The 25045-nt window shown below is 33.3% G+C and overlaps 1 protein-coding gene and 1 pseudogene across 1 annotated transcript; both read right to left on the bottom strand.

The window, feature by feature from the left end:
- Positions 1 to 266: 266 nt before the first annotated feature.
- On the bottom strand, positions 267 to 2104 carry LOC129287739 (1-aminocyclopropane-1-carboxylate oxidase homolog 4-like). Its single transcript, XM_054923970.1, has 2 exons — positions 1213 to 2104; positions 267 to 1100 (listed from the first exon to the last, which is right to left on the bottom strand). The coding sequence occupies exons 1-2, from the start codon at positions 2047 to 2049 to the stop codon at positions 828 to 830; spliced, it is 1110 nt and encodes a 369-aa protein (XP_054779945.1). The 5' UTR covers positions 2050 to 2104; the 3' UTR covers positions 267 to 827.
- Positions 2105 to 15780: 13676 nt separating this feature from the next.
- On the bottom strand, positions 15781 to 20331 carry LOC129292750 (beta-fructofuranosidase, insoluble isoenzyme 1-like; annotated as a pseudogene).
- Positions 20332 to 25045: the final 4714 nt, after the last annotated feature.

Below are 25045 nucleotides of genomic sequence, written 5' to 3'. Positions count from 1 at the left end.
TCCCTCTCTAGTCATAGTGACTGCAATCGTGGAATTTCCCCTCTCCTCTACAACTTCTTCTACTCCTTCAATTTTGTGGCTGCCGCTTCCTTTATGTTTCTTGTTTCTATTATTTCTTAGTTTGATAATTTCCTAAATCTTGTTAAAACTGTATTTTGGCTGGAATTCACATTAAATAAAGATCAATTGTGTTTTTACAATTTGAGTTCATGATACACTTCCTATATTTAGAGATAAGATAAGTCTTTAAAAAACATTCTAGAAAAGACAGAGTAATAATGAATCTTGTACAGCAATAATAACAGTCTTATCTTATTACACAGGATTGGCACAATGTTACTGTACTCTACCATTAACCAAACAGTAATAACAAATAAATAAGATTCTCCCATTTTCTTGTACTAAGTAACGGAAGAGTACATTCAACAATCAACATGCATATTTCTCCACAGTAAGCACGACTTCATTTTTCTGGAGGCACAGGGCCTTCGAGATTTATTTTTAAATGGAAGATATATCCATGAAGTGTGTCTATAAAACATTATTCTAAAGTAGATTTTTTTTTTTGGTCAGATTCTAAAGTAGATATTATTATTCTACATTGATGAAACTAGGGCTTGAGTTGGAAATATTTGTTCCATGAATGCCACACAACATCATCCACTATTTTATTATTATTATTATTATTATTATGCCGCATTGTACGTCACGCATATCGAATGATGACAACAGTGCAAACTTCTACTCGCAGTCGTATCCCAAGGGGAAAGTTAAAACATCACATCACACACGCGCAGCTGCACATACATGGCAAAGCAGCATCAATTTTAATGTTGAATTTCAAGTTTTTGAGGGAGGGACTTGGTATCTATCCCGTTGCCGTAGAAGTTGTCAATGAATTCTTTCGCCGTGAAATCTCTATATAATGGCGGTTTCTCCGGCGACACCAGCTCCGGCAGAGGCCCATAATATCCATCAGGACCATCCGATCCTCTCCATTTGCTCAGATTCAAAAACATCACTATTGAAATTCTCGACGACTTCTCTGCGTTCGCCAACACCCTGTGCTGCACGCTCGTGTACTCTCCATTCGATATTATCTCCAACCCCAGTCAAAGTACATGCACACATAAACCACATCAGTTCCATAAAGAAATTTAAAAAAAAAAATCATCAAATAAGATTACATGTTATGCATGCTGTCAAAGTTACCTGAAGCATGTCACCAACGTTAATAATAAGAGCGCCGGGAAGAGGGTTCACGGGGACCCAGTGATGGCCGTGCTTGACCTGAAGCCCCGCCACCTGGTTCTGCAACAACACCGTGATGATGCCCGGATCGGTATGCGGTGTTATCCCCATCGTCAGATCCGGCTGCGGGCAGTACGGGTAGATGTGGCCCACTATCGCCCTGCTTTCCGAAAACGTCAGCTCCTTGAACTTTCCTCTGTCCAAACCCAACCCCTCGCCCAGCAACTCCATCACCGTCTCTGCCACCCCTTTTGCATGCGAGTCCCACGCGAGCATTTCTCGTCCGCATATCTCCGGCAGATCCTCCGCCTTCGGGGCCTCCGGCGTCATCCACGCCTGCAGCGAGTCGTGCCAGCTGGCGGCGTCGGTTCGGTACAGGTCGTTATTGCTGGCGAACATGACGCCCCGTCCCTCTTCGCGTTTATAGTACTTGGCCTTGACGTGTTGGGGCTGGTCGTGAAAGGCTTTGATGGCGGCGATGGTTTCGTCGAGGACCGACACGTCTACGCCGTGGTTGATGACCTGGAAGAATCCCCATGTTTTGGCAGCTTCCCTGATCTGTTGGACGAGTTTTGGTGATCTGCGGGCTTGAGAGGATACGTCGGACAGGTCGATGACCGGGATGGCGGCGTCAGTGGGGGAGCAGGAGCGAAGGTCGGAGAGGGTTTGAGGAGGGTGAAGGAAGATAGAAGGGATGGAAGTGATGCCGGAGTCGGAGAGGCCCTTTACTCCGATCTTGGAGTCGTCGAAGTCCTTGACGGCCGCTGCTCGGTCGTAGCCATTACCGTGGGAGGCCATGTGCTTCTTAATCAAAATGAGTGAGCAACGGTCATCCGTATATCGTGAGGCGATCTGTGTAGTGGGATCTGATATTATATACTCCCTCCTAGCCGCCTACCTGCTGGAAACCAGTAAAAGACGGCTAACTCGTTAATTTTGTTTTGTATGAAAATAATTTATTGGCAAAAATAATATTTTAATCCTTATAGTTTCATATTATTGTCAATTCAGTTTTTATAGTTTTAATTTTTTTAAATCACTCGTTATGGTTTAACCCGTTTAAAGCGTTAGTCCTTGGTCCATTAGACTGTTACAGAATTAACCTAACAGAGTCCAGGTCAGTGTGATGGTGTTAGATTGATGCCAACTCAGCATAACATATATTAAAAATTGCTGAGTCACTTTTTTATATTTTTTAAGGTTACAAAGAAATAAAATTGCTCAGATTGCTCAGCAAAACACAGCAGTGCCTTCACTTCGAACGTGACGTGGAGAACAGAGAACTGTAGGGCTTCGAAATTTCTCTTGTAAGAACTTCACGATTCTTCTGGGTCTTCAGCGGCTGATCTGACCCAAGTTTTTCTCCTCTTCCCTTCTGCGACACTGATGAAGAGATTGTGGCGAAGTATTAGAGTATGATGGAAGGGTCCTGATGGTATACGATAAAAGCAGCAGAGGAATAAGGAAGGAGGAACGTGCCGCTTAATAGAAAAAAGTTGAACAAGAGAGGCAATAAAGCTATTGTCGGTAAGTGACGTTGGTTACATATGAGTGAAGTTACCATTTTAATATTAATTTGGTGGGGCCATCATGCTTGTTTCTTCTACATTGTATATATAGTGCGTGGGTGGAGAGCATATCATGTTGACATTGTGAGAGCATGTGTAATAGCTTTTGAATTGAAAATTCAAGACTACTGGTGACAGCATGTGCTTTGCTTTTTGAATGAAATTAGGAGATGAAATTTTATGGGGACCAAGGCAAGGAATATACAGACAAAAATAGTTATCGGTGCTTTAATTTATTTATTTGGATGATTAATATATTTATTAATTTGATTAACTTTGGATTCGAGCTTGTAGTGAAGGATTATATGTCAGATATAGTAAATCAAACTATAGAAGACATTGAAAATGGGAATAACTTGTATGAAAATGAGGATAACTTGCATGAAGTTAGATTTGAAGGTGATAGTGAAGATGATAGGAATGATTACTTTTCTGACCGTGAAGATGATGGTTGATTAATATGGATTTGAATGACATTGCTATGTCATATGCTATGGTACCTGTATCTATGGATGTAGATGATGAGTTGGAAAAAATTCTTTCAGATTGTGAAAGTGATGAGATTCCATCTAATAATGGGTCAGAGTCGAATGAGTCTAATGTAAATCCAAGGTACATTAAATATAATCTAAATGAGATGTGTAAAGATTTTAAATTACAAAGTAGGGATGGAGTTCACTTTAGTTAGAGAATTTAAAGATGCAATTAGAGAGTATTCTTTGTTGTATGGGTATGGTTTACAGTTTATAAAAAATCATAGAGAGAGATGCTAGGTTTGTTACATGAAGGGGTGTGATTAGGTGATATGGCTGAGCAAGGCTAGTGATTCATTGTCATTTAGGGTGAAAACATTCAATCCCTAACATACTTGTGGCATCACATTTAATTTGCACACGGCAACTTCTGAATGGATTTCTAGTAAGATTCATCGGAGCTTAAAACAAATAAGAATATGAGGATTAGTAATGTAATATCAAATATTAAAGAAGATTATATGGCTACTGTGTCTATAAGTAAGGCCTCTCGAGCAAGAAAAAGGGCCAAAGCTTTGGTTGATGGAAATTATAGAGATCAATATTTGAAGTTGTTGAACTATATTAGTGAGGTTAAGAATTGTAATCTTGGCACCGCATTTGAATTATTGCATGAAAAAATGGCAATTGATTGGCCTCCCATTTTTAAAAGATTGTATCTATTCTTAGAACCTGTCAAAAGGGGATTTCTAGCAGCTTGTAGAACTATTATTGGATTGGATGGATGTTTTTGGAAGGCCACTATGGTGGAATTCTACTAGTTGCTATTTCACGAGATCCAAATGACCAATATTTTCCATTGGCAGTTGCTGTGGTTGAGGGAGAAAACAAGGATTCATGGACATGGTTCTTAGAGATGTTGTTGAAAGACATTAGGAATATTGTCCAACATAAGTGAGTCTTCATCTCTGATGAACAGAAGGTGTGTATGTCATTTTTCATATGTTTATTATGTTTATACAGTATTAAGATAATCTTTTTATTGATAAAAAAAGTACATTATGATATTTTTTATTGTAAGGGTTAATGCCAGCTTTTAATCAACTTCTTGAAGGTGTCGAGCATCGTTTGTATGTTCAACATCTTTATGCAAATATCAAGAGTAGATATGGTGGTAGGACAGTTGTTAGAGATCAAGTACTTCAAGCAACTAAGGCAACCTATGTGGAAGAGTGGCACCAAAAGATGGAGGAGTTGAAGCAGGTATCTAAGGAAGCACATGACCACTTAATGAGCTTTCTACCCTCTTGTTGGACAAAGTCCTACTTTCAAGAATATCCAAGTGTGATATGATTTTAAATAACAGATCTGAATCATTCAATAGTTGTTTAGTTGAAGCACGAAAGCTACCAATAATTACTATGTTTGATTGGATACTGACTTATGTGATGAATTGATTTGCAATTAATCGAAGGAGGACAGCAAGGCATATGGGCAGAGGGATTGTATGTCCCAGGCCTAGAAAATGCTTAGATAAGGAAGTAGAGGAATCTGGGAGGTGGATGGCTGTATGGGTGGGAGATAAGAAATATGAGGTCACACATTATCAACATAAGTTTTTTGTTGATCTTGATTCACACAATTGTGAATGCAAATGGTGGGGATTGACTGGCATCCCTTGTCGATATGTCATCATTTATACTTCTTTATCTCTTTAAATACTTCAATGTTTTATTCTTCATTTTTTTAAATGCTTCATTTTCATTTTTAGGCATGCCGTGAGTTGCATATATCTAAGTAGAGAAGATCCACATAAGTATGTGCATAAATATTTGACTTTCCAATCATATGTTTAATGTTACTCTCCAATAGCACATATGATTAATGGTCGAAACAAGTGGCCCTAGAGTGAAAATGAGCCCATTGAACCACCTAACTATACTAAAAAACTAGGAAGGCCAAAGAAGAAGAGAAGAAGACATTCGATGAGTCTCCCAAGCCTCACAAACTTCACAGAACAAACACAACCCTTCGATATTCTTCTTATAGCAAGTATGGCCACAACAAAAGAACTTGCCCACAACCATCATCTCAAAGGGTCCATCAATCATCATCATCATCATCATCTCAGAGAGGCTAAGTATCTTCTTCTCAAAGGATCCCACTAAACACCCAAGAGTTTATTAATGCCACCTAACCACTAATTGCAACTCAATAGTATAGACTATGTCTTGTGTTTTGGAAACTATGAACTTTTAGGTGTATTTTGATTGTTAAATTTAATGTTTTGGGAGCCATGAACTTTTAGATGTATTTTGGGTTCTATGACCAGCTACAACTCTTTAGCTTATAATTTTAATGCTCTCTTTACATGCTCTATGTGACTAGATTTTAATGCTCTCTTTATAGCTATAAACTGTCCTCTTACTCAAGGCAAGTCCTGCATATGTTTGCCTATCTAAAGGATCATATCTTAAGTATTATGTTTAATTTAATTTCACCTGGATGATATTTAGTGTATGATATATATATATATATATATATATATATAAGAATATGTTTTATTATAATTTGTTAATCAGTTGAAAATTGCTTGAATGTATAAAGTATATGGTCACTTGTTTGCTCCTCATTTTCTTTTATCACACATAATATTTGTCATGTTTCTTTATTAGTTAATGCGATGGCTATTTCCTTAAACAAGATCGGATAATTCTATGGGGAGGATAAATTTCCTAATCTTTAAATTAAGATTGATTCTCCTAATGTTTGAATTAAAAATACACTATTGAAGTGTAAAACTCATGAATTTTAAGGTGCATTTATAATGGTAAGAAAACTTTGCCTCCAGCTACAACTTTTCAGTTTAAAATGTCCTTTTAGATGTATTATGGAATCGTTTGTTTTGATTTCCTCTAGTTATAGTTTTATTTTGTTTTTCCATTTATTTGTTTGTTTTTACCTAACTAAATTATTTTCTTTTTGTTGGTTTAGTTTGAAATAGTTTTGATTCCCTCTCATCAGACTTCCAATTGTCTTCTCTTGGTCATTGATGTACTCTAGTACTCCAATGTTCAAAATAATTCTAATTCCAAGCAACTTGCAAAATCCATTCATAATCAGAGCATATTCATATTTAGTAAATAAATTTTTCCTTCGTTATAAATTTAAATTTGAACCATTATAACCTGAAAATAGTAGAAATATTCAAAAAAATAGTAGAAATGAAAGTCTTATTTATTTGCTAAAATCTAAAAAATACTGGAATGAAATCAATCCCTTCATGTTTTGCTAAATCATTTTCTAATCACATGACTAGCCCAACAACCAAATTCATAACCATCAGTTTGTGGATTTTACTGATAATACATATTTAGTTTTGTGGCTTCAACTTCATTCACACAGTTGGATAAATTTTGGATGTCAATGTCAGGGTAGACTATAAACAAAGTAGAGACAAGGAGAGAAGGTGGCCAACAAGAGGGAGAAGAGAATACCCAACCACAAATTAATATCATGCAAGAGGGAATCAAAGAATTCAAAACTCAAATTGAATGAAATTAGTCATTTGCGAGTGAATCTCTGGTGAGAAAAGGATGAATATTGCAGAACAGAAGAGAGGAAAGAGGAGAAACACTCATATCAAATCAGTAACAGAAGACGCAAAAGAATCTTGAAGTTCTCAAAGGAGAAAAGCTGAAGCCCTAGGTAGAGTCGGTAATTCGGGCAGGCTGGGCTTATTCGGGTAGCGCTCAATTCGGGCCGGGCTCATTCGGATCGGGCTTAAAGAATCCTGCTCTTTCTAAAAAGCCCATATAGCCAAACCCAGCCCTAACGCCTTCGGGCTTGGGCTTATTCGGGCCGGCCCCAATACTCGAAACTTTTTAAAAATATTTTTTATTTTTAATCAATTTTAATTTTTAAATAATTTTATTAAGCATAACATATTATTTTAACTTGAAAGGAATAAAAAAATAATAACTTATTAACTTTGTAGTTAAGTATTTAAGTAGTTTTGTTACTGTTTTGTTGTATTATGTGCAATTTATTCATGAATGTTTCCTTTACTTGTAAATTAATGTCTTATTTATTTAAATATTGCTCTTATCATAGCTATATAAAAATATTTATATATTTTAATTGAATCATATTATTTTAATTATGATTAAGTTAATCTCAATTCAACTACGGTTAAACCATTAATTTAAAATTATTGTCCTGATTAGTTCAAAATTTTTAATAACTATTGGATAAACTGTACTTTTTATTTTTAAGAATATGAAAAAAATAATCATCATTTTATTATATAAAACAAAATTATTTAATTATGGGTAAAAGACTATTTTTTTGAATTTTTTTCTTTAAATCTTTTATATTGTTTAAGTCCTATATACAAAAAATATTTACTTTAGTTCATTCTTAATTTTTAACTAGGTCTGGCGTGGATAATAATCAAATAATTATCTAAAAATATTATTTTATTTATTATGTTTGTTTAGTAGTAGAGTCAAAAATTCGTACATATCCAAATTTTATTTTTAAAATTATTTTTAATTTAAAATTAATTATCTTATTTTATAAAAAATATAAAATATAATTTTTTGGACAAGAAAATGGTTTATATGACTCATTTTTTTGAAAAAAATTGAGTCTTAAAATATAAAAATTAATATTAAAATATATTTTACTTATTATTTTGAGATATTTTATTTGATTAAAAATAATAAAAATGGGAAAATAGAAATATTTTTATTTTTTTAAATAACTATAGTAATACACTCAAATATATGGTATTTTAAAATAAAATGATATAAAACTTAAAAAATAATTAATATTTATATTATATATTTTTTAAAAAAAATTATTTTTTTCCTATTCGGGTATTCGGGCCAAGCTCGAACCCGATCAGGCTTGGCCTGAATTTTCTCGAGCCTATTCGAGCTGCCCAAATAGGCTCGAACAATAAAAAATATTATTTTTTCGAGTTCGGGCCTAAATTTTTTGGGCAGGTTCGGGCTGGCCCGTCGAGCTTGGCCCAAATTACCGGCTCTAGCCCTAAGTTCTTTCTTCACTGTGTTGTGATTGGAGTGAAGCCTCCTCTGTTTTTCTCTCTTTGCGTTGCGCTTCAAGCTCTCAGGTCAGATCGTTGCTATGCAATTTTATTTTTTTTAGCTATGAAAAAATAAAAAAGTGAATCAAAAAATTTTAATGTATTATGTTGAGTTGGCATCAATCTAACACCATTACACTGAGCTAGACTCCGTTAGGTTAATCTTGTAACAGTGCAATGGGCCAAGGACTAATGCTTCAAATAGCTGAAACCATAAGGAATGACTTAAAAAATGGAAACTATAGGGGCCAAATTGAGAATAATATGAAACTATGGAGATTGAAATATTATTTTCCCTAATTTCTTTTACGAGCTCTACAAGGCTACGTGCCTATTGGATCACGAACATAATAGGCATGAGAATGGGTGTGTCGGGGGAAAATAATGATAAATATACTTCCTTCACTGAAAAAATATAAAATATTTTTAATTAAATTATATTATCATAAAAGTAATTAATTATTTTTAAATTAAAATTATTTTTTATATTTATTTTTATTTAACATAATATTTTACTTTAAACTAAGTATAAAATAATTTATTTATTAAAGATATTTCTAAAAAAAGTATATTAAGTATAATTTCAAACATTAAAAATATTTTTTTAACGTTCAAATTCTCAAAAATAACATACATTTCTTAAGAGAGGGTATATGATTTTAATTTCATTTCATATATGGATTAATTAACTGGAAAAGATTAAAATAAAACAAGAATATAATTTTAAAGGTAATAAACTACTTTTGTGTGTGTGTGTATAAACTAATGAAATAAATAAAACCCTATAAATAATGATGTACTTCCTCCGTTAAAAAATATAAGATATTTTTGAAGAGTTGGATATTTAAAAATTTAATATATTTTTAATTTTTTGAAATGTAATCATTACTTTTTTTAAAAGTGTCCTTATTGATAAATAATTTTATATCTATTATAGAGTGTTTAATAGAAATAAATAAAAAAATAAGATTAATTTAAAAGTTAGTAATTATTTTATTGGGGGTAAGATTTGATTAAAAATGTCTTATATTTTTTAATAAAAAAAGTATATAGATGTATAATATATATTACCAAAAAATGTTACAAAAATTGGGTATGTGTTTAAATTAACAAATTTGCAATTGAAGTTAGAAAAAAAGTCAATAAATATAATATGATTTATATTTAAATATTTTTAGTTAGATAAATTAAAATTTATTTAGATAATTTAATTCAAAAATTAGTTGAGATAAAAATAAATATGAATTTTTTGTATATATATTTTTTGACTAATTAATAAGTAAAAAATATTAAACTTAAAATTATAATTAATAAATAAAAAATCTTAAACAATTAATTATGAAAAGCTAATATAAATTCATAAATTACAAAATATTAAATTGATATGATCTGCAAAGTTGGTTCAAAAAAATTGATATAAATGGACAGGAAAAATTACAAATTGATATACATGAACTAAGTTATGTTCTAAACTTATTGTGTTCCTATTCCTATTCTTCTTTTCACTCTCATTCAACGGTCATCTCAACATACCAAACCGCCCCAAAATTTCCAAAAAGCAAATCACAACACAATTGAAAAATATATAGCATTGAGGGAAGACTTGCCATGATTGTACAAGTAAAGTCATCCCAGGAGTGGGGTTGCAACTTGCATGGAATTGGGAAGGAGTGTGGAAGGAAGTAGATAGACGGACCATTTGCTTCCTCTCACGTCCTTTTCTCCTTTTGGCAAAGATAGATGCGATGGAGCCGAGCGGATTGGCCAGTGCGACGTCAGTATTGCGTTTCATCGGACCATTGCCATTCATATCAATTTTATTGGCATAACCGTAATTACGACGAGAAAAATTCATAACCACTGAAGCCAAGGAAGCGCAGATCTGATCGGAGAAGAATGGACCACGGTGGAGATCGGGAACCACACTTCGAAGCAGGGACACTCTCGACGCAAGAAGAAGGGACGACAACATTTCTAATCACTGCAAGCAACACACACAGTGGAGATCGGGTGGCGGCAACTGCGATCTCTGGTCGGATCCGGCAGTGTTGGGAGAGTAAAGGGCGAGCAAGAAGGGACGACGACCATAAAGAATGACGGTGAGAAGCAGAGTTGGGAGAGGCTCGCTGCCTCGAGCAGATGAGAAGATAGCGAAGAAAGAGAAAGCCTAATAAAAATTAAAAAACATTAAATGCTCCCAAACATCCGAATGGGTTTGCTCGTGAGATTTGAATGGTATAAATTTAAAATATTATTATATATTATATTTATTAAAATAAAATTTTATAAAATTTATAAAATAATTTTAATAATTTTTTATTTTTAACATGATCTAGATTTAATTAAAAGGGTTAAATTTAATGTTAAAATTTTTATAATTATGATATATTAACTATCCAGATATACTCTGTACAATTCAAATTTAATCTGACATTAATCTGACTTGTATAGAATATATTTATTTAGATAGTCAATATATATATCAATTATACAATTTTTAATATTAAATTAAATTCTCTAAATTAAATTTAAATCATATTAAAAAGTTATTAAAATTATTTTATTATTTTTATATATTTTATTTTTATTTTAAAAAATTTTAAAATAAAAATAAAAATATATAATACTTTTTTAAATTTAAATCATCTAGATTAAAATTTAAATGGTCCAAATTTTATCAATAATAAACACCATGGTGCCAATCCGGGTCCCCAACATCCATCCCCTATTCAACGGTCATTGTAAAGCTACTCTAAGTAACTTTGTGAAACACCCTCATTAGATCCTAACTTTTGTTAATTTTTTTTCCCCATTCAAAGATGATTATTTGGATTTTGAACATCCCAACATAGATTGGGGCTATCCAACCTAGGTTAAAATGTCATCCAAACACACACCCATCTACTGGCGTCTGGTTCTCTCTATATGTCCTCTCTTGTAGTTACTTTCAAACGTTAGCCAATTGCGAAGCCACCTTGTTGGAAAAAATTGTATGCAACTTTACACTAGATTTTTTTTTTGGATGTTTTTTGACTTCAGCTGTTAGTGATTGTAATAATTTTTTGTGATTAATAAAATTGACCTTTTTTTAACCAAAAAAAAACTTTGCACTAGATTTTTGCAATTTTTCACTTTTTTGACTAAATAAAATTTTTAAGCTCAAAAATTTGTTAAGTATGTAATGTTTTAATAATGATCACGGTAAAACATAAAAAGTATATTTATATAAAAGATCATATCAATCGGTTCAACATAATTTTTTAAAAAATGATAATTAATCTATTTATATTATCACAATTTTAATCCTAGTTTATTATTATTTTTATTAAATTATTATCTTTTTAAAAGAGTAATTCTTTAAATTAAATTATTTTACATTGGTTGACTTGAAACTATAGTCTGGCTTCAAGCTCCACCACTGGCATTAGATAGATGGACTGAAACAATTATGGTGTGATTGAAACTCCCAATGGCCAGATTTTACCGGCCAAACATAGCCTCTTCAATCTCGAACACAGAGCATGGTGATGCCGACTACGCCTCTTCTGCATTGTGTCTGTTTGTTAGTATGTGTTTGGATTAAAAAATTTATAATTGAGGTTGGAAATCAACTAAAGTTAGTAAATTGAGATTAGACAAAAAATCTATGGCTATAACGTGATTTATATTTGGATATATTTTTTTAAGTCAATTGGATAAGCTAAAATTTATTTAGATAGCTTGATTTAAAAGCCAATTGAAATGTATAATAATAAAAATAAACATAAATTTTGTTATGTATATTTTTGTGACTAACTTAATAATTTTAGAAAAAAAATTAAAATTAAACTTAAATCAAGAGATTAATATAAAGCCCTTCAACTTGTGTCTCTTTCTTGGGATGTTACTCATCTCTGCCACTGTAATTGTTTAGCTTTCAAAACAAGAGGTAGAGAAAGCAATATAATGAGTTTACTCATCTCGCATTTTTCTTCTCTTTCTCCCTTAGGTTTTATTTTTTTTATATTCATTGGGCTCCTCTGAGATTGTTTTTGTTCTCTTTCTACAGAATATTATGAGTTTGTGGTTGGATTTTTTTTTGAAACAATTACTCTTGATTTTTAGCACAGTCACTGTGCCACTGCTAAGCAAGAGAGATGTATGTGTGAAGGAGAAAGGAAGGAAGAAGCAAAAAGCTCTTGCAAGGCTAAAAGCGGAAGAAGGAGGCGGAGATAACCAAGAGAGAGAGAAATCTGATGCATATTGGAATGAAAGCCCTCTTGAACAGCTTTAAGAAAAACGCTTGTTGAAGTGTCACCGCTCGTTTAATTTTTTTTTAAATCTAAACAAAATCAAACTAAATATTTTATCTCCAACTAAATTTGGACTATTCTAACATTAGTTAAGGGGTAAACCAAACACACACACACATAAAGTACTTGTGTTGTTGAAATTGAATACTTGTTTGGGATTATGAAACTCATTATTTCCAATATATAGCTTCAATGGGGTGTTCCTAGGCACTCTAGTTATTTGCCTAACAATAATCTTCTTTTTGATATTTTAATTTTAGATCAAAATCATTACTACTTTTTTAGGAGTAGCCTCCCCCCCCCCAAATTTTTTTTGGAATATTTCTATTGTAATTTATTCCATTCTTGTTTGTTACGCACTTTCTAGAAGATCACTTTAGTCATTTGTGCTTCCTATTTTATGCAATTTTTTATGCACAATTTTAAAATTAAAATGTCCTTCTGCATATCTTAAAAAGAAATATAACATTTCAAATCCCAACAAAACTCTTTTCATATATTAAATCATTTTTATTTAAATTTGAGGACAAAAATATAATTAGTTTAATTTAAGATAATTTCATTACTCCGACTCACTTCTATCGGTTGAAATTAATACTAGAGAAAGTACTCTTTTACTTTATATATATATATATATATATATATCGTTTGTTTTTCCTAAAGTAATAAATAGTTTCATACTCTTCTTATTATTAAAAAGTGAAAGACATTTTTTAAAAAGTTATATATTAAAAAATGTAAAATATTTTTAATATTTAAAGTATAATTAATATGCTTTTTTAAAAATGTCTATAATAAATAAATCGCTTTGTATTTATTTTAAAGCAAAAAACCATCCAAAAGTGCTTTACATATATATATTTTTTGGTTATCTACAGGTAATTTCCCATTAGAAACAATCATGTTCGAGGTGTTATCGAGTACTAAATATTTTCCAACAAAACTTTGATCATTAATTCATCACATTATAAAAAATTAAAATTAAACTTAAAGCAAGAGATTAATATAAAGCCCTTCAACACTCATCTCCGCAACTGTAATTGTTCAACTTTCAAAACAAGAGGCAAAGAAAGCAATATAACGAGTTTACTCACCTCACATTTTTCTTCTCTTTCTCCATTAGGTTTTATTTCTTTTTTTATTCATTGGGCTCCTTTGAGATTGTTTTTGTTCTCTCTCTACATAATATTATGAGTTTGTGGTTGGATTTTTTTTTGAAACAATTACTCTTGATTTTTAGCATAGTCACTGTGCCACTGTTAAGCAAGAGAGATGCATGTGTGAAGGAGAAAGGAAGGAAGAAGCAAAAAGCTCTCGCAAGGCTAAGAGCAGAAAAAGGAGGCTAAGATAACCAAGAGAGAGAGAAATCTAACGCATGTTGGAATGAGAACCCCCTGAACAGCTCCAAGAAAAATGTTCATTGGAGGGTCACCTCTCATTTAATATTTTTTTAAATCCAAACAAAATCTAAGTGAATGTTTTATCTTCAACTAAGGTTTGGACTATTCAAACATTAATTAAGGGGTAAACCAGACACACACACATAAAGTACTTGTGCTGTCGAAATTGAATACTTGTTTGGGATTACGAAACTCGTTGTTTTCAATATATAGCTTCAACGAGGTGTTCCTAGGCATTCCAATTATTTGTCTAACAATAATCTTCTTCTTGATATTTTAATTTTAGATCAAAATCATTACTAGTTTTCTAGGAGTAGTCCCCTTTTTTTTGGGATATTTCTACTGTAATTTATTTCATTCCTGTTTGTTACTCACTTTCTAGAAGATCACTTTAGTCCTTTGTGCTTCTTGTTTTATGCAATTTTTTATGCACAATTTTAAAATTAAAATGCCCTTCTGCATATCGTAAAAAGAAATATAACATTTCAAATCCCAATAAAACTCTTTTCATATATTAAATCATTTTTATTTAAATTTAGGGACAAAAATATAATTAATTTAATTTTAAAATAATTTCATTATTCAGACTCACTTCTATCGGTTGAAATTAATGCTAGAGAAAGTACTCTTTTTACTTTTTATATATATATATATATATATATATCATTTGTTTTTCCTAAAGTAATAAATAGTTTCACACTCTCTTTATTGTTAAAAAATGTAAGACATTTTTAATATTTTAAAATATAATTAATATATTTTTTTAAAAGTATTTATAATAAATAAACTGTTTTATATTTATTTTAAAGTGAAAAACCATCCAAAAGTGCTTTAAATATATATTTTTTGGTTACCTATAGGTAATTTTTTATTAAAAACAATCATGTTCGAGGTGTTACTGAATATTAAATATAAACACATTTTTCAACAAACATTTAAATATTAATTCATTATATTATAAAAATTAATCTCTTTTACTAATTCAACTCCTATTTGTAATGCTTTTTTTTTTTTTTAAACTGGGGGGAGTATATCCTAACAGGACGATAGCCCAATAAAAGGAAGACTAGCGTCGGTTAAAATGTAGTAAGTCTATTGGACCATAAAAATTTGGAAGTAAAGGGCCCAATGAATAAAACGAACCGACCGTTCTGCGTCCATATACAAGGTCGTTTTTAAGCACGAGGATTCTCCAAAACCGTTAAAAAAAAAAAGGAGGATTCTCCAAAAACAAAGGTTGCCTGGATTTGCGCTCTCACACGCTACCTCTCACTTATTGTTCTTTTTTTTTTTTTTTTTTTGGGGGGGGGGGGGGGGGCCTGAATCTCTCTCACTTAATTAGTCCAGTGTAATGTACATCGCCGAGCACACAGATAAATTTGGTACCAGCAAAATAAAAATATTTTAACCTTATTTTTTATACTGTTCATGAGCATGGGCAGTATTCTTCATTATTCTTTACATGCGTTATGCATTGCCAATTAAAAAAAAAGGCCAATATTTGATGACAGAATATTTTTTAAAATGCCTTATTATTAAAAAGCAGATGAGAAAGAAAAAGATCATGATTGTTATAAGCTAAAAAAGGAGGGCTCCTAAAAAATTGTTTCCCGTATATAAGAAATTAGAAACAACTGAAAATAATACTAAATAACACAACATTATATATCAACTAGTATAAAATACTAACAATAGCCAAAGAAACGCGATAACATACTAATGAATTCTGTGAAAAACAAAGTATTAGCGCTGTCACAGACTTCTACTATATATTCAGGGATTGAATCCAATGCATAAAACCAGCTTACCAAGCTAAAATGAAAGTTAAGGCAGGAATATGTATTATATATATATATATATATATGAAATGCTGGAAGAGGAGCGTGGTTTATTTCAGTTTCTAAGAGCAGATTTCATTGTCCAGGCCTTGAGATTCTCCACGTTGATTGGCTCAGTGCCGTTATTGAACACGAACAAGTGGGCTGCATCAGCCACGGCTAACTCTGGATAAACCCTCGACAATATGTTTGTTCTACCTCCTGCTCCAAAACTTTCCACCACCGAGTGATCGATCTGCATGCTCATTCAATTTCATAATTCAAAGCTTGAAATTAAACACGTTACACAGGATATACATACATACATATATATATAATGATGAAAACCAAGAGGCCGGATAGGGCTAGCTTCTAAAATAACGCATATACCAGACTCCGGAGAGAGAGCTTATTATCCGCTAAATCCAAGTCCACAAAGCCTGCAAATGATGGCTTGTATACGTGACTCTTCAACGAGGAACTGTGTTGAGGAAAAAGAAACCGATCAAAACCCAGTTACCCAGAAAGATATGATTGGAGCCAAAGGAAATAAATTTGAAGTCGTCAGCTTGCCAGACAAACCTGGATGCATCAGAGCACAAGAGAACCACGTGCTTGTTTGGAGATTTGAAAATCCTGAAAAACACAGGAGTGAACTCTTCTAGGTTCTTAGAAGCCAGAGTGAGGAGCCCGAAGGGTCCAACCCAACCTTCAACCTTGGACCCCTTTTGAGCACACAGATCCTGTGCGTTCGCCCACCTAGGATTAAACCTGCTCAGCCTTGTCCATGCTTGAAAACGAGAAGGTAACTTCCACATCAGCCTGCATACGTGCAGTACCATTATCAGAATATAGATCACCATGTATAAGATTCCATCCAATTATTGGTCTTTTCTGCAAGATAACCTGACCTGGCAGCTGTGATTCCTTTAACTTCCTCGTACTCTCCCTTCGAAGCCTCTTGTTGCTCAGCTGAACTTTCTCCCCTCTAAGATTGTTCAATTCTGCCACCGGCCATTGAACCAATTGTTTCCCGTTCGAATCAAGCCACACACCGTTCTCGGGATTCCCTGAAAATCATGTATATGCTTAAATTAATAAAGACGAACGTAACTGAGTTAGAAGTAATCACTAATCATAACACTATATCTACCTGGATTCCAGCCCATCCTTTTCTGACATCTTTTCTGACATCATCAACCTTAGAATCGGACTCGTTTGCCCAACCCCACAGGACTCTTCTTTTCTTAACGGGATCGAAGAATGACTTGGAGGCATAAAGTTACCGTAGTCATATCGGAGGCCGCCCCAACCATCCTCCGAAGTGTTATCAGGGATGTACCTGTCCTTCTCCGGGATGTACTTTCCAATCGTGTAGTACTCAAACCTCGTCATGTCAAGGCTATTCTTCAGCACGTGCTTCACGTTTTTCCCGACCACCGATGTGTCCAATCCTTGTTTCCCTCTCAAAGAAACCGGGTAGAAGTCGGGGCATTCCCACATACCCGTGGATGCTGAAGAATGGATCGGGTGTTTGGCCTTGACCCATTTCACGAAGTCCCTGCTTCTATACAGATGGGCTATTCCTCTAAGCCCCCTTCTCCCGCCCACCAGGATCCTCCAGTGCCCGTCCACCTTGCTCCACCAGGCCGTCGTCGGGTCACGGAAAGCGCTGCCGTTCACGCCGATGTCCGCAACCACTAGCGGGTTGATCGAGTCGGGCTTCACCCATCTCCTGAGATACGGGTCAGATACGTTCTCCGGCGCTGCATAGCATTGGACCTGAGTTTGTTTTTTTGTCGGCGACTCCAGTGTAAAGGATCACGGGTCCTTTGCCCGGAACAATGGTGGCTGAACCGGACCAACAGCCGTACTTGTCGAACGGTTTGGAGGGGGAAATGGCCGGTTCGAGAGTTCTCCAATTGATGAGGTCCTTTGATACAGAGTGGGCCCACACTATGTTCCCCCACACTGCTCCTTTGGGGTTGTACTGGTAGAATAGGTGGTAGTATCCATTGTAGTACATGGGTCCTATTTTGGCATGCACCGTGGATCTCAGAAAACAACAGACGAATTTGAGATTGCAGAGGATTGGAAGGAAGAAAGTAGACTCACCATTTGGATCTGCATGCGATGAATTCGTCCATTACGCCAATTGAACCATGAAGGATGGTGACACAGAGAAAGTTAGAACTCAGAACCTTTATGAAAAATTATATAAATTTTGAACGGCAGAGGTAAAACGGTAGAAAGTGACAAGAAGATACATAGCTATTTATTATGTATTTGATTTGACCCACTTCATGTTTATTAACTGATTAACTATGATATTATTATTAAATATAGGAGTATCCAGAAGATTTTTTAAGTCTTCGTGTTTCCACTTTAATTTGTTCATGCATATTTTCATGGGACAAGATCTATGATTAGGACAGCAAGCTATTATTATTACAAGTTAAAACTGGTATGATCAATGATGTTACAATCAAAATAAATAAAAACTGGTGATGATGTAACCCTTAAAAAATAAATCTAGTGATGACCTATGAGGCTAATATCAAAAACTACCGGTTGAAGTTTGTGAATGAACTTTAATAATATTATCTCACTCAGCGATGGGTCAAAGGTATAAAATAGGTTGTTGATGCATTTTACTAAATATCAGGTCCATATGGGCCCCATCCCCAATGACATGCAAATGTAAAAGCTGGGTTATAAAATGAGATGGTGGATCATCGTGGTGTCAAGGAATATTGAAGATATAGTAAAGGACATGGTAAAAAAAGTGGCCAAGAACTGAACAGTGGCCACTAGGTCGGTCATTTTCATCCCACTATGCCCTACCTTCAATCGGGAAGGGGCATGTGGACTTCGAATTCACCAGCAAGTTGGACTTTAATTTTTAGCACAGAAATGTACGAAGAAGAAGGATGAGAATATGCACCAATCGAGAAAGTACAGTATTCTTAGTCGACATAAGATAACATGGATTATCTTTTCGGGATAACATCGTTTTAGTTTGAGAGGTAGCCACAGTGACCTCTTTTTGTGCCTTTTCAGTATTTCTACATCAAATACCTGACCATGTGTCAACACTCCAATATCGCTACGCTGTCATTATCTTGGATTCTCCAACAAGTCCCGATAGCACTATAAGTCCACACACAGATTTCCAAGATAAAATAATTCGACATGAACTTGAAAGGAAAAGGAAAAGGAATCCCCAGCCACTTGTGTGTATATATTTATTATTATATATTCAATTGTACTATTAAATTAAAAAACCTAGCCACAGAAAAGAAACTAAAGTATCATGCTTATTCTCAAATCTGCTTTGCATGCACTTCAGACACGGTGGCTTATCCTAGATTCATCCTCAATAGAAGAGTTCCACATGCATGGGTTGGCTGTTATATAAACTGGACAACCATGCATAAAGGCACAAGCATAATAACTAAGCTCTCTCTCCTCTCTCTCTCTCTCTCTCTCTCTCTCTCTCTCTCTCTCTGTGGTGTGTGTGTGTGTGTGTGTGTGTGTGTGTGTCACATGTGACACACATTTCGATCAACGTTTTGGTGTTCTTTCACCAACAAGTAAAATCATATTTATTCCTAACAGTGTCAACGAACTAGTTGTTTGGGCTATTATTTTTAAAGCACACGTAATTGATTGAGGTGCCAAGCATATACTACTCAAAAGGCAAGAACAGATAAGAAGCAAAAGGATGTAACTCGCATGCCTCTAACTACAATGAGCTCAGATTATTTGTTATCAAACCAAGAAGGAAGAGTTGAGAACGAGGAAAGCCAGTGTTTTACATTTTTTTTTTTATGAGAATTCTTTTTAAAACATTCTTGCCATCAAACCGAGGGTGAGATTTAAAAGGAAAGAGATTAACATTATTTTATGATGCTACGACCAACACCCAGTCACCAGCATGAAATATAAAGAAACCACCATAATATATGATAAATGGCAAATAAGTCATACACCAGGGAAAAATATATTGAAAAGAAAAACTACAAAAGGCGATATATAATGGGGTATGGTCCCAATTCTTGTAAACTTAAGTAGAATTTCTAAAATGATATAAATTTTAAAATTTGCATGAGAACAATTTTAGAGACTCTAAGGAAATTTTCATACACCAAACAAGACTCAAGTTAGGGCTTGAATCTGTGATTGATAAAGAATGTTACCGTTGATCCAGTGCCTAGGAGGTTGAAAGTGATACCCAGTTCTGCGAAGTTGATTCACCTTAGTGGCTGAAACGGATTGAAGAAGTGGGTATATATCATGAAACGCTTCAACCGCATTATGGTTAGTAATCAGAAAAAGGAGGCAAAGAAACACAGAAGCTACGAGACATTTTGGAAGACTCATTATGGAAGAATAAGAATGGGGCGAGAGGGTGTTTCAAGTGAAGAAATGAGAAAGCGACGAGGAAGAGAGACAGGGTATGGAGGTTACTTATAGACGAGAAAAGGGAAGGGTTTGATAGACACACCACAACTTCCTCGATGATCAGTTCGTGGACGTACGGTTCATTAGGCAAAGTTTTTTGGCCATGTAAGATAACTGACACAAGATGTGCTCTTGTCTGTTTTGCAGATTATAATTCACTCTCGCTAGTTTGAGAAAAATTACATGGAAGGATCTATAGTAATCAATATTTATTATGAAAAATTGCGATTAGATTGAATGACTTGGTGTTATAAGGAGTTTACCATCATCCCCTCATTAAAAGAAAACGCACCCAAGTTAATGTCTTATTACCAACAAAGATATATGACATAATGTCATAATCTAATTCATATATACGATTATTATATTTGAGTTTTTATTTTTAATTTTTGGTAAAATTTTATATTTGATTTTTAAATTCTTTATTATCTCACTTCTTACTTTAATTAAAAATAACAGCAATTACAGCTATGTATTTTATGATTATTATTAGGATAAATACTAGCTAGCTGATTTCTGGAAATTAAACAACATTATATTGGATTTAACTAATTTGAATTGAACTGGGTTAACTAATCACAACGAAGTAAAGTCCTTTTGACTGCAACAAATTCTTTTTATTCATAAAATCCAAATTCAAAAACTTTATTCAAGGTGAATAAGCGCTTGATTACCGAACTTACTGCTGGAAAGACATTTTTTAATAAATAAGTATTTGCTATCCGGCATTATCGAGTCACATTTAAATTATTGTCAGGTTTTAAATGAGATAACTCTTCCAAAAAGAAACCCTTTTTTTTTTTTAAATTTACACACGTAAAACCATTTTACATTCCGCAACATCATGGAATGTCCTGGAAGAACGTGACCAGAAACAGAAAGCCATTGTCCTTTTGAAAGAAAAAAAAAAAGAAAAGTTTAATTGAGTTAGGTTTTGGGAGCTTATTAGGATTAAGGCAATATTTCAAACTCAAAAAACACTTATAAGATATTTATAAATTATTTATGAATAAAGTTTTATATCAGTAAAAATGTGAACGTACGACTTTATGAGTTATGAGCTGAATCTTACCAACTTGATCAAATTTTGTTGGTAAAGCTATTGTCCTTATTTTGATACTGTTTTGATGTTTTTGTGAGCAGATAAATTGAAACGCGAAATTCATAATTAACTTGATATGAGCAACTTATTAGTTAAGGGGAGACTATGGAATTGAATATCTGTTTTATATTAAACGTTATAAAATGTGTGTGTGTGTGTGTAAAAGCATGATATCAACACATAAGATTAAATTCATAGCAACTTATTACCATCTTCGGCAGCCTGTAACTTGGGCGTTTTGGGCTTCTAACATGTTTTGATCAGCTCACACATATCACTTTTACATTAGATATATATGTGCCATCATTTCCCTCTTAAATGTTATTTCCTCATATTAATTATAGAAGGGGTTGTGTTTATAAAACGAAAATGTTAATGAATTTAAACTTATCGTAAGTTTCTTTCGAAACAATTTAATTTAGTAAAACTTTCGAGAAGTATATATAATACATAATCAACATTGCTATGAATATACATCATCCAATAATTTCAAAACTTCAATATTAGCATAGAGGTGGCCGACATATAATTTTAAAGTCAACCATACATGGAACATGATTACTCTTAATAGAGGATACATTTATGTGATATAAGAATATAGATCTGCAATTTTATTAAATATAATTTATTCATCCCTTAAGGTTATCCTGGGAATCTTGTGTATGATTTTTTTAGGGAAGATTAATCATTTCGTCTTTGTGATTTTGACTCAGTTGTAAATTAGTTTTTAAAGTTTTGACTAATTATAAATTAATCCTTAAACTTTGCCTCTTGCAATTAGTCCCTTAAGTTTTAACCTCTTAAATATTGGTTCTTATATTTTAAAAAATAAAATTATAAAGATTAAAAATATTTTAAACTTTTAATATTTAAAATATAAGGATTAAAAGAGTTTAATAATTTAAAATATTAGTAATAAATTTTAAAATATTTTTAATCTTTGTAATTTTATTTTTTAAAAATAAGAACTAATATTTAAAAATTGAAACTTCAAGGACTAAGTTAAAAGGCAAAGTTCAGATATTGAGTTATAATGAATTAAAATTTAAAAATTGAATTACAATTGAGTTAAAATTATAATGACCAAATGATTAATTTTTTCGATCATTTAAAAAAAAGCAGAAACTAGAAACGTGATTGATTTTTTTTTCTTTTTAACGTTCAGTGATGGCTTTATATATTCATGATTTCCCGAAGCAAGCTTGCTTTCCAGCTTTTGATGGGGTTATTGTTCGGAGCTAAAAACGTTAATCAGCCTCATGTGATTGCATGTCCTTTTGTCTAACAAGGGACATCAGTTAACTAGGAATTCTAATTAAATTAAAGGAGCATAAATACCGCGTGACATTTGTAGACAAAAAGGCACCCAAACAAAAAAACAGAGAGAGAATATTGCGTGAATTGATCATGCTCATGCAACTATGTGCACATATGACAAAAATCACACATAAAAAAAAAAAACCCAAAAGCGAAGGGTTTGGGAGGCAAGAGAGATGTGAAAAGAGGGAGAGAAACAATTGTTGAAAGAGAAGAGGTGGTGGATGACGGTGTGACCACTATGAAAATTGAAGAGCACCATCAGTACATTACTCCCAAAGGAAACCAATCAAGGATCCAAATTCGTCACTTGCCCACACCACCACAGTGGTTTAACTACAACGCTCCATATTTTCATTTTCCATTCCTTCCATATTTTCATTAATCACTACGTTTTAATTTCACTGTACTGATCTTTTTCTAAATTATACGCTCTTTCTCATGAGTTCATGGCATGTAGATAATTGATCTAATTTATATTTTGTATGTATTGATACCGATACTTTAAAATTGTGATTTTTTATTAAAATAATTATATTATACCGGGTTTATATATTATTGGAGAGCATGCCTAACCACTGAGAATATATGCACATGAAAAGTGCACGTTACATTTTTCTTTTCGTTTCCTTTTTTAAGTTCCTTATATATTCGGTATTGGATCATTCAAAATATGATGTGCGGTGTGTGTGTGACTTTATAAAATACGATGACATACTGTATAATTTTTTCTAGACAAATATAATATAGTTTTGAATCAAATCATCCACGTGTCATCTTATTGTTGGAAATTAATTATATGTTTAATCATTTTTGGATTAAAATTAAGGTTGATGAAGGGCTAATTAAATCTAATTCTAATTAATAGATATTGATGGCCCACATTTTCGTTTGTGTCACTTTCATGATTATGTTGATGAACAACTACTGGGATTGCAATATGTGTTCATTTAAAGCACAAACACAGACAATTCCAGAACACCAGGACAGTACGCCAAATAGATCATTTATATGTTAGCGATCCTTCTCCGGTTATGGGAATATACACAAAGTTCTTGGAAAACGAGGGAGGAAAGGAAAGGAAAAGAGTTACATGGGAAAATATATGAGGGGTGTAAATGTGCGTGGTTGGGCCATTATAACGTGTAAGGCTGGCTGGTCGATATTCATAGTTGCAGCCACATAGAACTCAACCCAACATTAGTTGGAGACAGTGAAACTCCCAGTTTTCATTTCCATACTTCGCACCCACCAACGTTGGTTGGGTATCCTAAGATGCCATTCTCATACATCCACATGGACCCCACTTCTACACCCAACTTTACCCACCTTACATTTATGCATGTGTCTCGCATCTTGATTAAAGCCCAACCTTTGTTGAAGCACAGAGAGCTCAAGTCTGAAGTATTTAGACACCATGCATTCAATTTTTTTAAGTGGAACGTTTAATTATAAGAATTTACTGAAACAAGTTATGAAATGAAGGCAGAGTAGTCCAGGACATGAGTCACTTATCTATTCTGCATTTTGTGACGTGTTCCTAATTTTGTCGCATGTTCTGGAGTTCAGATGAAAGAGAAAGCTCGATCGTACGTGAAGATTTGGCCATTAATTAATTGCATCCACGGCTTACCTAACAAATTGCTCGATGGAGGGGCGGTGGGAACGAGTAATTCACTAATTTGTCATTCAGATTCTGCTTTGCAAATCCAAGTCTAGCTTTGCATTCAAATGGTCAAACCAATTGCATGCTTCTTTGGCCTAAAGTCTTCAACATTTTACTTGATTGATATAGTACGCATAACGTGTGACTAATGATATTTTAATGTAAGATTTGGACCTAGTGAGTTCTCAAATCTAGTACTCATCATGAGCATCCAATTATAGTTATTAACTTTTATTAATATTTGAAAACTATCAAAATACTTTTTCTTCCAAAAATTCAAAATAACCCTCACAGTTGAAACGCCCCTCCCCTTCCACAAATTCAAAATTGATACCATTTGCAATATGAGATTTAAGAGGTGAGATTTAGGGTGTGTTTGGATGGAAATTTTGAAAGAAAGTGGAGTGGGGTAAGGAGAGTTGCTTCCCTCCCTCTGTTTGGTTAAAAAAAATTGAAAAGAACCCCACCCTCCAATTAAGGGGGGTTTTTTTTTTAAGGGGAGAGAAAAGAGAAAATAATTATGAACTAATTTAAACACTGTATGCAATATCTTTCCTCCTCTGTGATAAAATAAATTTTTAAGGA

The sequence above is a fragment of the Prosopis cineraria genome, unplaced genomic scaffold (genome assembly GCF_029017545.1).
Source record: "Prosopis cineraria cultivar Desert tree isolate PC_DT_omini unplaced genomic scaffold, ASM2901754v1 PC1, whole genome shotgun sequence".
Lineage (NCBI taxonomy): Eukaryota > Viridiplantae > Streptophyta > Magnoliopsida > Fabales > Fabaceae > Prosopis > Prosopis cineraria.
The sequence above is the reverse complement of the archived record's forward strand: the minus strand, read 5'-3'. Positions and strand labels throughout refer to the sequence as shown.

Excerpts from the sequence above, each read along its gene's own strand:
- LOC129287739 (XM_054923970.1), bottom strand. The coding sequence starts at position 2,049 with ATGGCCTCCCACGGTAATGGCTACGACCGAGCAGCGGCCGTCAAGGAC. Across the intron at positions 1,101-1,212 it reads ACGTTGGTGACATGCTTCAG|ATAATATCGAATGGAGAGTA; the intron begins GTAACTTTGACA and ends CTGGGGTTGGAG.